Genomic DNA, 13,489 nt, shown 5'->3' with positions numbered 1-13,489 from the left:
TCAAGGAAAAGGTGGTGATTTTTGGATTGATGAGAATGGTTTCATGAGATGTCGTGATCGAGTTTGCATTCCCGATGTTACGGATTTGAGAAAGAGAATTTTGGATGAAGGACATCGAAGTGGTTTGAGTATTCATCCTGGTGCTACTAAGATGTATCAAGATTTGAGGAAATTATATTGGTGGCAAGGTATGAAGGAAGATATAGCGGAATTTGTTTATTCATGTTTGACTTGTCAGAAGTCAAAGATTTAACATCAAAAGTCGTTTGTTATGATGCAACCGTTATCTATTCCCGAGTGGAAATGGGATAGCATTTCTATGGATTTTGTTTTGGGTTTGCCGAGAACGTCAAGTAATTGTGAAGCGATTTGGGTCATTGTGGATAGATTGACGAAATCTGCTCATTTTATTCCGAGGAGGATGGATTATACGATGGAGAGGCTTGCAAAGCTATACATCGAGAGGGTTGTTTATTTGCATGGTATTCCGTCGAGTATTGTTTCGGATAGAGATCTGAGGTTTACTTAGATATTTTAGGAAGGTTTGCAAAGTACTTTGGGTACTAATTTGCATTTGAGTTCGGCGTATCATCCGCAGACTGATGGTCAAACGAAAAGGACGATTCAGTCGCTTGAAGATCTTTTAAGGTCTTGTGTTTTGGAACAAGGAGGAACTTAGGATTGTTTCTTGTGTTTGATTGAGTTTACTTATAACAAAAATTACCATTCGAGTATTGGAATGGCACCTTTTGAAGCTTTGTATGGTAGAAGGTGTAGGACTCTTTTGTGTTGGTATGAATCTGGAGAGAGTGTTGTGATTGGACCCGAGTTAGTTCAATAGATTATGGATAAGATTAAGATGATTCAAGAGAAGATGAAGGCTTCTCAAAGTCATCAGAAGATTTACCATGATAAGAGGAGGAGAGCACTTGAGTTCGAAAAGGATGAACATGTGTTTCTTCGGGTTACGCCAGTAAAGGGTGTTGGTAAGGCTTTGAAATCGCGTAAGTTGACGCCGCGTTTCATTGGTCTGTATCAGATTTCCAAGAGAGTAGGTGAAGTGGCATATCAGATTTCATTGTCGCCGTCACTTTCTAATCTTCATGATGTATTCCATGTGTCTCAATTGAGGAGGTACATTGTGGATCCATCGCATGTTGTTCAATTAGATGATGTTCAAGTAAGGGATAACTTGACGGTTGATACATCACCAATGCGAATTAAGGATCGAGAGGTGAAGAAGCTTTGTGACAAGGAAATTGCTTTGGTGAAAGTAATTTGGTGTGGAGTAGACGATGGAAATATTACTTGGGAACTCGAGGATAAGATGAAAGAATCTTATCCGGAGTTGTTCATTTGAGGTAATTTTCGAGGACAAAAATATTTTAAGTGGGGGAGAGTTGTAACATCCCAATTTTATTAGCTATTTTATTAAGACAATTTCTTTATCCACCCCTCTGGGGTGAGAACCCCTGCTTAAAACCCCATAATACCCCTGACTTCAGAGATGCAACTCCGAAGTTACCTTTTTTTTTTCCTATTTTTTCATAATTCGGAGATGCATCTCCGAAAACACCAATTTTTGGGTGTTTTCGTAAATGCATCTCCAAAAGCACTTATTTTTCAATTTAAACGTTGAATTTAAACTGTTAGGTGTTTTTTCAGAGATGCATCTCCGAAAACACCCTTCATATACCTTTTTCCTCCTTCACTATTTCATTCATTTTCCTCCAAACAAAAACCCAAATCCTCTCCAAAACCTCCATTATTTTCAATCCATTTTTCGTCTCCAAATCAAGTTTCAAGTGGTTGATCATACCAAAGAGGGCATACGAAACTACAATTTGAGGTAAATAATCTTCATTTCAACTTATATTCCACTACATTGTTGCTGATTTGTTGTTGAAGAAAAATGCGTCAATTCGGAAATGCACTTCCGAAATACACCACCACCTAACAATTATCGGTAATGCACTTCCGAAATAAGCTCTGATGCGGAATTTTAAAAAACTGTTTTAACAACATTGATGTATTTTGCATATGTTAGGTATGGTGCTAAGCCTAATGAGCCGGTTAACGATGTTAAAACCATTACCGTTGCGGTGGATGTTCGGCCACAATTAACAAATGATATGACTTTCGCGTGTCGTGAACATTTGCTAGATTGGGTCCGAAATGAAGCTAGTAAACTTGGAACTGGCATTGTGATATTAAGGTCCGACAATGGAAGTAGTAGAAGGAAAGATTTTGTTGTGTTGAATTGCGAGAGGGGTGGGAAGTATGTACGAACAAACCGGGTGTTAAAATACGATGACACGGGATCGAGAAAGTGCGCGTGTCTGTTTAAGTTGCATGCAACTCGTAGGATTGATGGAATGTGGCATTTTAGCGTCATATGTGGAGTTCATAATCATGCATTAGATACTAATCTACATGGGCATCCAAGTGCGTGTCGGTTGTCTAGTGAAGAGAAGGATGTTATTTCAAAATTATGGACAATCAAAGTTGCGCCGAGAAACATACTTGCGAATTTGAAGCGAAAAACACCAGATAGTGTTTCAAATATCAAGCAAGTATACAATGAACGGTACAATCTTAAAGTTATGAAAATGGGGCCGAGGTAGGAAATGCAACACCTTTTGAAACTTTTGGGTGATAACCAATACGTTTCAAGCTTTAGAACTTGTGAGGACAAAGTTACGGTGTGTAACATATTTTGGACTCATCCCGAAAGTATCAACTTATTCAACACATTTCCAACCGTTCTTATAATTGATTCGACGTACAATACCAACAAGTATAGGATTCCGCTTCTAGAAATTGTTGGTGGGTTTTGGGAATATGTAAGAATTTGTTGGTTGATCAAAAGAATATGCCTAGTGTCATCATTACCGACCGAGATAATTCTATGGTGAATACGGTTGGTAGCATCTTCTCGGCATCAACCGCATTACTTTATCGGTATCAAATAACATGCAATGTGAGAACTAAGCTGAAACTCCCGATTGGCACGAAAGACAGAAAGGATGACAACGAAAATATCATCAAAGCCGGTGTTATGGTGGACAAGATAATGGCCGCATGGAGGGAGATTTTAGATGCGCGTTCTGAAGAACTGTATATCGAGAAAATGGTACAATTCCGGACATTGTGTGTCGGATTGAACACTTTTTGTCATTACGTCGAAACTACTATCCTTGAAAAATTAAAAGAAAAATTTGTTTGTTTTTGGACGAACCGAGTTAGATATCTTGGTTGCACTACAACTAACCGAGCTGAATCAGCACATGCGGCGTTGAAGAAATGGTTGGGTGATATAAAGGGGGATTTGTGTAGGGGATGGGACACCGTGAACCAAATGCACCAAAATCAACATAATGAAATTCAAACAACGTTTGGTCGGAGCAAGACTTGCGAAACATCGGTTTAGGGAAAAATTCTACACTCGCAATTGATTTACAACATATCCCGTGCGGGATTGAATTTTATTTTTCATGAAGCGAAGCGAGCAGAGACAACGGGTCCGGATAGTTAAAAATGTGGGTGCACAATTAGAAAAACCTACGAGCTTCAATGTGCTTGTATACTTTCAAAAAATATGAAGTTGAATTCCCCTATACGCATGGATGAAGTAATTGATCATTGGAAAAAGCTCCGTTTTGATGATTTTGAACTGGCGAAAGAGGGTGAATCCAAAATTACCATCTTTGACGAGTTGAAAGAGATAATGGATAAGTTTTCTAAAGCGGATGACACCATGAAATTGCACATAAAAGAACAATTGCAAGAAATTGCATTTCCAGAGACCACCGATTTGAAACCTACATCTCAACCCGTTAAAACCAAAGGTGCGCCTAAAAAGCCGAAAACTACCCAAGATGACACATCAACTAAAAGAAATCCTTCTTATTTTGAACATGTTGATGCATTGATTCCGGATTCACCCACGCCAAAGTCCAAATGTAGTGCTAACTAAGGAGCACGTATTTCGAAGCTGCCTCGCACACCTCCGATTAAAAAACCTCTGATGATCTACATTGATGAGATGCCGCTATTTATGCATAAATATATTGATAATATAGTTGATGTCGGCACCAACAATAATTGTGGGTATCAAGCCTTTGCCGGTTTTCTTAGAAGAGGAGAAGAAAATCACACTCTTATTCGACAGGAACTTATTTCGGAGTTGACTTTGCATAGGGACATCTACGGCCGACTTTATGAGAAATAAGAAAACTTTGATAAAGTTTATGATTCCCTTGTTCCATCACTAACCGCTCACGCACCGGTTTCAAAGTGGATGTCTTTCCCTGAGATGGGCCATCTTATAGAAAGTGCGTACGACCGGGTGTGTGTCGATTTGACAAGATTTGGATTTTCTGAGACATTTTTTCCTCTTCATAGTCGCCCACCTTTGGACGCGTCCAGCCGCATCATCTGTATCAGGTATCTAAGATTGCGCCACTTTGTGCAAGTTTTTTTGAAACCGGGGTGTCCTATTCCGGCTACCTCTTGTCAGTGGACGATACATCATACAAAAGAGGCAGATGCTTGGCCGAATCCTTTTTTTGAAAGAATGGCAGAGTTCAAACATATGATGAAGCAAGAGCAGGAGGAAAATAGAGAGAGGTCGAAGAACTTACCGGTTTTAAATTTAAGCGCCAATGGATCGTTCGGGGCATTTTAGATTAGACCGGATCTTTTTTGTTTGTAATGACCGGGTGTGTGTCATTGTTTGTATATATTGTCATCTAGAATGTAAAATCAAACCGATTCAATACATATATAATATACCTATATTTAATGTTGTCAATGTTTATGTCATTCTCATTTAGTTGTTGTTGTCATTTGGATCAATTTGTGGAATTTGAGAAAATAGACTACACACAACAAAATGCATTTTTTTTGTTCTGTTTCTGCTTAATTCGGAAGTGCATTTCCGAAAATTTAATGCTTCAGGGCTTATTTCGGAAATTCATTTCCGAAACATCCACTGATAGCAAGATAAGGTTTTTTGGGTCATTATTACTCCAAAAAGTCTATAAATAATGCACCTATACGTTTTCATCAACATCAAGCCACAAACAGCAATGACACAAACCTACCCCCACCTTGCTTTTGTATACTTTAGCAGTGGTTACCCGATGCCGTTCCAATTAAGGTTCTCGCGCGACACGCCATTCGCAGAATTGATATCGTCGCTTAACTCTTTCTTGCAATAACTAGAAAATCGGAAGGTTGTAAAGCTTGAGTACCGCTCGCCTTTGCTTGACAACGAGGGAGACGTTCAGGTCACCCCATCTGAAGTCAATAACGAGGAAGATTTAGCGGTTTTGTGGACAACTTTCGATGGATTTTCTTCGAAGGGTCCGATCAAGTTGGATGCAAAACTTCAAATATCGGGAGCCGACTTTAATATCATGTTGATCTATCTTTGTAATTTCGATTATTTATGAAAAATAGAAGCTTTATTCGTTTGTTTTTTGTCTTCTGCATCAGACAATATTTCAGAAGTGCATCTTCAAATTCACATTTTTTTCTGAAAAAAAGGTGTTTTTGAAAATGCATCTCCGAAAACACCTTTTTTCTAAAAATAGATGATTTCGGATATGCATTTCCGAAAACACCTTTTTTCTAAAAATTAAGGTATTTTTGGAAGTGCACATACGAAGTCACATTTTTTCAGAAAAAGTTAATTCAGAGATGCATTTCCGAAATATAGGGGCGTTTTAGGAATTTCGCATGGGTTTCTAAGAAGGTTGGGGGTGGATAAAGAAATTGTCTTTTATTAATTATCTTATTTGGTGTTTTTATTAATTATTTATTTTATTTAAGTATTTGGTGTGATATTTATTTAATTTGAGTTTTGTGTTAATTATATTAATTGGACTATTAGTAAATATTATGAGATAATATGTTATTAGGCCTAAGTGGTAGAAATATGACACTAGGTGGAATTATGGGTTAAGCCCAATTAATTAAGAGAGGATAGTAAGAAAATGGGGTTTTAGAGGTTACTATCATTTTGGTTAAAAAGAAAAATAGAAGAGAGAAGAGAAGAGAAGAGGATTTGTTAGATTCTTGAAGATAGAAAGAGATTAACTTGAGGTAAGGGTTAGAATCCAAATGATTATAGGTTTATATAATTGGGTAATGTTGTGTGTATGCTTTGTGTATAATCTATTATTCTCTCAATTTCATAGATTTGGAAAATGTTAGGGTTTATGTTGAATTCATGGGATTTGTGCTACTAATCATGTTTGATGATGTTTGTATGTGAACTCATGATTAGGAACATGTTTAGGAACCTTTTATGTGTTTTAAATTGTGGTTGAATGAGCTTTGGTTAGCGAAATCGGATTTGAGTTGGTATTGAAAGTGTTAAAAACGCACAGAATTGTGTTGTTCTGGTGTCTTCCGCCGGGCGAAGGATTTCTTCCGCCGGGCGAAAATGCCCTGTTTTGTGAAAATTCAAATGATCATAACTTTTATTCCATAACTCCATTTTATGCGTTGTTCGAAGTATTAGGAAGATAATGTAATTATCTATATGATAGGATAGGATAGGATAGAATTGGTTGGCACTTTATAAATTAATTATGATGTTGATGTGTGAAAAACATGTAATTATGTGTTGTACGTTATAACTTGATAAGAGATGAATAACAATTGTTAGCATGATATGTTGTATGGTGTTCATGATATGCGTGAATGAATATATATACTATTTGAATGTGTTTTGTTGGGAATAATTATTCGAAATATGTATGTATTGAGATGTGAGTTGATTAATAATGATGTAATACATGTTATGAGATGCTTGAATACTTGTGATTGAATTGCTATGTGCTAATTGATGTTTTGATGATTGGTTTGAAGTCATGTTGTGTAATGTGGTGCAATGTAGGAAAGATGTGATTATGTAGTTTAAGAGGTTGAGAATCATCTTATTTGCATAAGTCTTGTTTGTTGCACACTTACACTAGCATGAGTCTATAAAAGAGGCAATGTCGGGTAATCTCGTGGAGATTATTTGCTTGTCCCAAACCTAACGAATATGGGGTTTGAAAGCTTAACGAGTATGGGGCTTTGAGGTGGTTATCTAGTTCGAGAGATGGACAATCGTATTATAGGAAATGATAATAGAGGGATCCACATGCATATCACATAGTCACACTTGAGTCGCACGTGTCGGTCTGAATTGTTGTTATGTGTGATTATGTGATATGAATGTGTGGATATGAGTTTTGGTTGATATGCATATATGTGGATATTTGTGATTTGATATTGTATACTTGATTGTATTTCATGATTGGATTACAATTGTTGGTTTTGGTAATTGGATATGATTACTCGAATTACGGAACTTTATCGACTGAGCTAAACATGTTAATCTTGATATATGGTATATGAATGCGTGTTTTTGGGAAGAGTGATGAATTCATGAAATGTATTCTTGTTGTGTTTTATATTTCCCATTATTATGTTTATCTGTAATGATTTGAATTCTCACCCTTCTGTTTGAATGATGTTCAACGTGACATCGTGCAGGATCCGACGAGTAGTGAGCTTATCTGAGGATTTAGCCGAGGAGCTTTGGTTTATCTTTTGGTTAGGTAGAGAGTCAAATGCTTTGGTCATGTAACACTTGGGAGTTTATTTGAACTCATGTTTTGGTTATTTGGATATTGTTATCTTCTTTGTATTTTAACATGATAATTTGGATATGTTGTTAAAGGCTATGTTGCCTAGATCTTGGATTTCATATAGCATAGTGATTATGTTATTTTGAATTGGTAGATGAATATAGTATGAGATATATTCATTGAAATTGTTTGATTTGTATTTATTCTTTCGCGTGTGATATTCATTACATATGAAAGCATGAAGTGTCAAATTGTGTTACAATATGATTATTGCATCTTTTGTATGTTTGTTCTAGGTTTTCATTGCGGTGAAAATAACATGTGACACACTTTTTATTATATGCATATGAATACTCTGTGAATAATTGTTATAATTTGGGGTTAGAAAAGGGGTGTTACAGTATGGTTCATGGAGAACTAATCACCAAGGATCAATCTACTACTCATGTTTCCGCCAAAACTTTGAGGTTTTATATTTTCAATCCAGTTTCTTTCCCCTTTCAATATTTTTGTATATGTCTTGTATGCTTAATTCAATTTATATAGAATATTGTTGATTTCATTTGATTGGTTTATTTTTCCTTGATCTGTTTTGTGTGTTAGCGTTGCTTTACGTTAAATTGGGTATGTTGAATCACGTTTGCTTAATTCGTGAGTGCTTAATTTGTTTGCTTAATTCGGATAATAGGAGTAAAACCCGCATAGTGTCAATTTAGCTTGTTAATTGATATTGTAATCGAAAATGGATTAGAATTCGCTTCGGGATTGGATTTATAATTACCAATGGTAAGTTGGGAAAACGAACAGTGGGTTAATTCGTTTTAGCTTATTTGAGAATCACTTTTTTTCCTGTTTTCTTTATCGAAACTGGAAAATCCCGTAAATTGTTTCTTTAGTTAGTTAATTTTGGCAAGAGTCAATGTGATATGATACTTGAGTGTCGCTTCTCCCTAACTACAATTTTTTATTTACTCCTTTTTTTACTTATGTGCGACAGCGAATCAAATTGGCGTCATTGCCGGAGACACTTTGTTAATATTAGCTTATTTAGGATCCTATTTTAGAGTCTTGTTAGCATTTTTTTTTGTTTGTTGATTTTCGGGATTGCAATATGGGTTGCAGTACAGTGGTAAGTATTCTAGCCCATCTGGTAAGTTTGGAAGCTACTGTTTCGATTTGCTCCTAATTTTTTTCCAGAAAATCAAAAATAAATTGACGAACAGTACTCCAGTAGAATATAATTCCAAAGGATTTTGACCCTCAAAAACGCAAATTTCTTATTTTTCTATTTTTGATGATTTTATTTCTGTTTTCATAGTTTTAGAAAATTCTAAAAAAAATTGTGAAATTCATATCTCACTTAATTATATTAAATTTCGTGTTTTGGTTTTTTTTCTATTTTATTTTAATAGTTTTTAAGTCTTCTAATTATTTCTGCTTAATAGGGACATTAATGGTATTTCCGTGTTCGTTGTTGCATTGTTGATTCTTGTTCTCTCATAATTTGTTTGATTTTGAGTTTCATTATCATAACATGGTTGAACAAATAACTCTAAGAGAACTTGTTGCACCTGATGTGAATTATAATGCTTTATGTATTGATTATCCTATTGTTGATGTACCTTTTGAGTTGAAATCAAGTTTAATACACTTATTACCAAGGTATAATGGTCTTGCAGGTGAGGATCCGCATAAGCATCTAAAAGAATTCCAGGTTATGTGCTCTACACCATTGAGGGAGATGAAATGATGACGTATCCGATGAATTAGGTGGTGTGTTAAATTGTAATCCCTTGTGTCGAAGCAGCATGTTGCTCGACAAAACAAGGATGTGTCGAAACAAATAGTGTATCGAGTTGTGTTAGTTGTTGAAGTGTTGAAGCAGCTGGATTCTCATATTTTTCGATTTAGGTCTAAAATAGGTATTTTGGGATTTTATGTTTTGGGATTTGGCTTAGGGAGAAAGAAAAGTTAAAACTATTAATAGAGGGAGTAACCCCTATTTTGCAATAAGTTGAGTATTAACTGAGTTTGCAGTTGCAAGTGAATAAGAGGTTTTCCACAGTTTGTGGACAGAGAGAAACTCTGTAGAAAATCATCATCTTCATCCCTTTATTTTCATCAAACCCTAATCCTCTTCTCTAAATTTCTTTTCTTCTTTCATTGCCATTGTGTAGCGATAAGAAATTACTCAAAGGTTTGAGTTTAATTCCAACACTGATGACATTTAATAATTTGTATAGGAATGTTGACACATGTCGATGGGGGACTCTTCCTAACAATGTGAATAAAAGAGAGAAAAAAGAGGATTCTTCAATAGATATCTAAGTTGATAACATTTAAAGTATTTAACACGATAAATATTAGAATTAGTAACTCTTAAAAAAGATAAAGGTCTTTTTTGTTTTATATTTTGGTAGAGAAATATATGATGAATTGTGGAAACAGAAAGTGATTAAAACATAGAGTCCTGCTTATTCAATGCTTTGTCTTGGAGATAATGTTCATAATGAAGCTTTTTTACTTGGGAGTATTTTGACAATGCAACTCAAAGAGAGATAAAATGGTGAGAGATCTTATAAAATATTAAGATTTATTATTTCTTTTCTATATAGTAAAATATTGGGTTAAATATACAATTCCCCCTACCAATAGGCCGAGTTTTGTCCCCCCCCCCCCTTAAGAATATTTGATCCCCCCCTTTTAAACATAGATTCCTTTTCCAAACACCATGTTGCACTATTTGACCGACTGGGTTGTAGAATCTTTCTAATTGACATTGTTTGACATGTTGACTGGATCAAATTCAATGCCACGTAATAATTTAATATTTCTTAAATTTTTATTTAATTAAAATTTATTTATTTTTTACTTTTTTAAAATATTATGTTTTTTATGTTTTTTATATTTTAATTTTATTATTATATTTTATGAATTATTATTTTAAATTAATCAAAATATTTCATTTGGGCCTAAACCCACGTTTAATAAGTATTCAATCCATATGGCCTATTTGGTCTCAACCCATTTTCAGTTCAATACAAAATATGTGTGTTTGGTATATAAAGAGGTGACTGAAAATGGAATCTGTGTTTTATAATAGGGGTGTAAAACAAAACTCGCCCTAATGTTAGGGGCAGCGTATATTTAACCCTAAAATGTTTGTTTACCAATAATATGAAATAGTCCTTAACAAATAATAATGGTTTAAATCAAATATTTATTATAAGCTCAAGGACATTTGAAAAAATCACCTTTTCAAAAGGACATTAATTTGATAAAAGTTTCTTAGCTACAGCCTTAGTGTGGTGTCATTTTTTTTACCTCCCCGTTTCACTTGGGAGGACGGCACGCTAGACCCTTCACGCGAAATTTGGAAGGAGAATGCGCCCGTGGTGGGAGGAATTTTATTTCAGTTCTTCCTACGATATCACACGAACTTTCTTATTTGTCCTACGAGTAGGAAAGGGGAAAAAAGATCTCAACTAAACCCTAGGAGTTTGCTAAGTGTGGGGATTACACCTAGACTAGAAATTCTGGAGTCCGGGGGGTCGGTTATACATAGGGAAGTGTTTAAACACCCTACATATCTGTAGTACTCTACAGGAACCTTCTCTGTGTCTAAATGTGTTTGTGCTGCTAATGATTATTGGGAAAGTTTCTCCTTTGTGTTAGGAGAAGGAATTGAATTGAATAAAAGAAAGACAGACAGACAGACTGACTATTTTTGGTATTTTATTAGCTCGCTGAGATTCCTTGTGAACCTCATGCCTACATATCCCTAATGGAAGTCAGAGCTTAATGTAGTTCGGGGAACTAACTAATTATTAATTATTTTTGGGTGCCTTGCTTGAAGCTCAAGGTTGAAGCTTGAATTAAATCTCTGTTTACAGTAAAGAGACATGAAGTCATCTTTATAGAGAGGTATTTCTACTATTCCACTACAAACATTTTAAAAGAGTGACAGAATGATTGAATTCATTTCATTAAGAGAGTGACCTTACTTGTGTGTTTGCAAGTATGCTAGTATCTCTTAAATGAAAGAAAAATGCTCATCCAAATTAGGGAAAGTTACCACATGTCTGGGTTTTACTGCCAGCTCATGCCTTTCAAAATCCTAAATGGGAGACTTGATTGAAATTGAAATGAAATGTAATGTTTGTTTGTTTGAATGTGGTGAGATAGAAGAAAGATCTCTCTATAGAGATAAGCTATGTCTATCTACTGTATAAAAGATTTGATTTTTAACTGGCTTGCATGAGGCTCAAGCTTGAGGCTTTTTGATTGATTGATTATTATTATGATTCTGGGAGAAAACTCCATTGAGGATTAATTTACAAGGGATTTTTATGTTTTGTACAAAGCCCAGAATTGAGGCTGACTCTACTTAGGGAAAATCTAATTTGATGGGTTTTATTTGGTGTCCTGTACAAAGCCCAGAATTGAGGCTGACTCTAACTAGGGGAAATATTATTTTCTGCCTTGTATGAAGCCCAAGGTTGTGGCGGACTCTTAAATAAACTGAGTATGGATGACTCTATGGGAAAAGATCCTAGATGTTAGGAATCTTTGACACACGACATATGGTTTATCTGCCTTGTACAAAGCCCAAGGTTGTGGCTACTGAACAATGAAGGACTCACTGGGGAGACTCTATTATCTGCCTTGCACAATGCCCAAGGTTGAGGCTGACTATTAACAGGGGAGTTTTATTGTTTTTGTGCCTTGTATGAAGCCCAAGGTTGAGGCTAACTATTTTTTGTTGGGTTTTGACTCTACTGAAGGATTTATTTATTAAAAGACTGATTTTTTGGAAGCTAACCCTTTCCAGGGGTTTTGACTCAGCTGGTGAGTTTATCTTTTGAAAAGAATGATTTTTGGAAGCTAACCCTTTCCAGGGGTTTTGACTCTTTTGGGGAAATTATCTCCTAAGAGAAATGAATCTTTGGTTTTTGAAGAAGTGATTTTGGAGGCTAACCCTGTTATACCCCAAAATTTGCCCGCATCTTTTTTAAGAAAACTTCAATCTGAAAATTAAGAGTTTCATATAAACATGGATTTTTATTTCAAATATCCTAAACATATGAAGTGCTTAAATTTCAGAATTTCTCTTACACAGTAACTTGGCTAACAGTGGAATTTATTCTTACGCAAACGCCAAATGCTGTTCATTACACCACAAATACTATTTATTTATTTTACAGATAAATAGTACTAACACAGTTCATGCAGGGTTAAATCTTTTTGCAGGCGCAAAAGCAGGAAACTCACACTGTACTGGTAACAATTGTTTTTGGTTTCCCACTAACTTTTGTACTATATTCCATTATTTTCAAAATCTTTTCAAATCTCTCCTTTCAAATTCAAATCTCAACTTTATTCTCCATCTCTCTTTTTCCAACAATACCTTACACTTTCTTTCAAATCTCACTTCCACTCAAATTTTCCTTTTGTACGAAATCACATCATTCCCCAACGTCTCTTTCCTTCTTTCCATTCTATAAATACCTTTCATTTCTTCCATAAAATCTCACATCAAATTCTAATTCATTTCTCAAATTTCCACTTCATAATCCATCTTCTTTTCTTCCCTAGCAAAAATGGCAAAATGGATAGAAACACTGCTTCTTACAGTCGTCACCATTGTTACGGTGATCACAACTTTCTTCTGCCTACACAGTCCTGAGGAGTGTGGACCTGCAATGGTTATGCTCCCAATCATCTACATGTTATTGATCATAGCATGGTTCATCAACCGTCATTTTTAAAAATTTGTCGTGTTTCTTAAACGTACCGTCTACCCGTCGTACTGTTCAATAGTATGTAATATTTATGCTGTCAGT

The 13,489-nt window shown here is 35.3% G+C and overlaps 1 protein-coding gene across 1 annotated transcript; it reads left to right on the top strand.

The window, feature by feature from the left end:
* The first annotated feature begins 433 nt into the window (after positions 1-433).
* Positions 434-4,190, top strand: LOC131659119 (uncharacterized). The gene is made up of 4 exons (XM_058928354.1): positions 434-519; positions 2,048-2,573; positions 2,804-3,349; positions 4,083-4,190. Exons 1-4 carry the CDS (start codon positions 434-436, stop codon positions 4,188-4,190), a joined length of 1,266 nt encoding a protein of 421 aa, XP_058784337.1.
* The last annotated feature ends 9,299 nt before the right edge of the window (positions 4,191-13,489 follow it).

This window comes from Vicia villosa, linkage group LG3, assembly GCF_029867415.1.
Source record: "Vicia villosa cultivar HV-30 ecotype Madison, WI linkage group LG3, Vvil1.0, whole genome shotgun sequence".
Classification (NCBI taxonomy): domain Eukaryota; kingdom Viridiplantae; phylum Streptophyta; class Magnoliopsida; order Fabales; family Fabaceae; genus Vicia; species Vicia villosa.
The sequence above is the reverse complement of the archived record's forward strand: the minus strand, read 5'-3'. Positions and strand labels throughout refer to the sequence as shown.

What these genes read in the sequence shown, in the direction of transcription:
- LOC131659119 (XM_058928354.1), top strand. Translation starts at nt 434, where the DNA reads ATGGAGAGGCTTGCAAAGCTATACATCGAGAGGGTTGTTTATTTGCAT. An exon ending in GTTTCGGATAGAGATCTGAG is followed by an intron (nt 520 to 2,047) that starts GTTTACTTAGAT and finishes TGCATATGTTAG; the next exon opens with GTATGGTGCTAAGCCTAATG. An exon ending in GTGTTTCAAATATCAAGCAA is followed by an intron (nt 2,574 to 2,803) that starts GTATACAATGAA and finishes CAACAAGTATAG; the next exon opens with GATTCCGCTTCTAGAAATTG.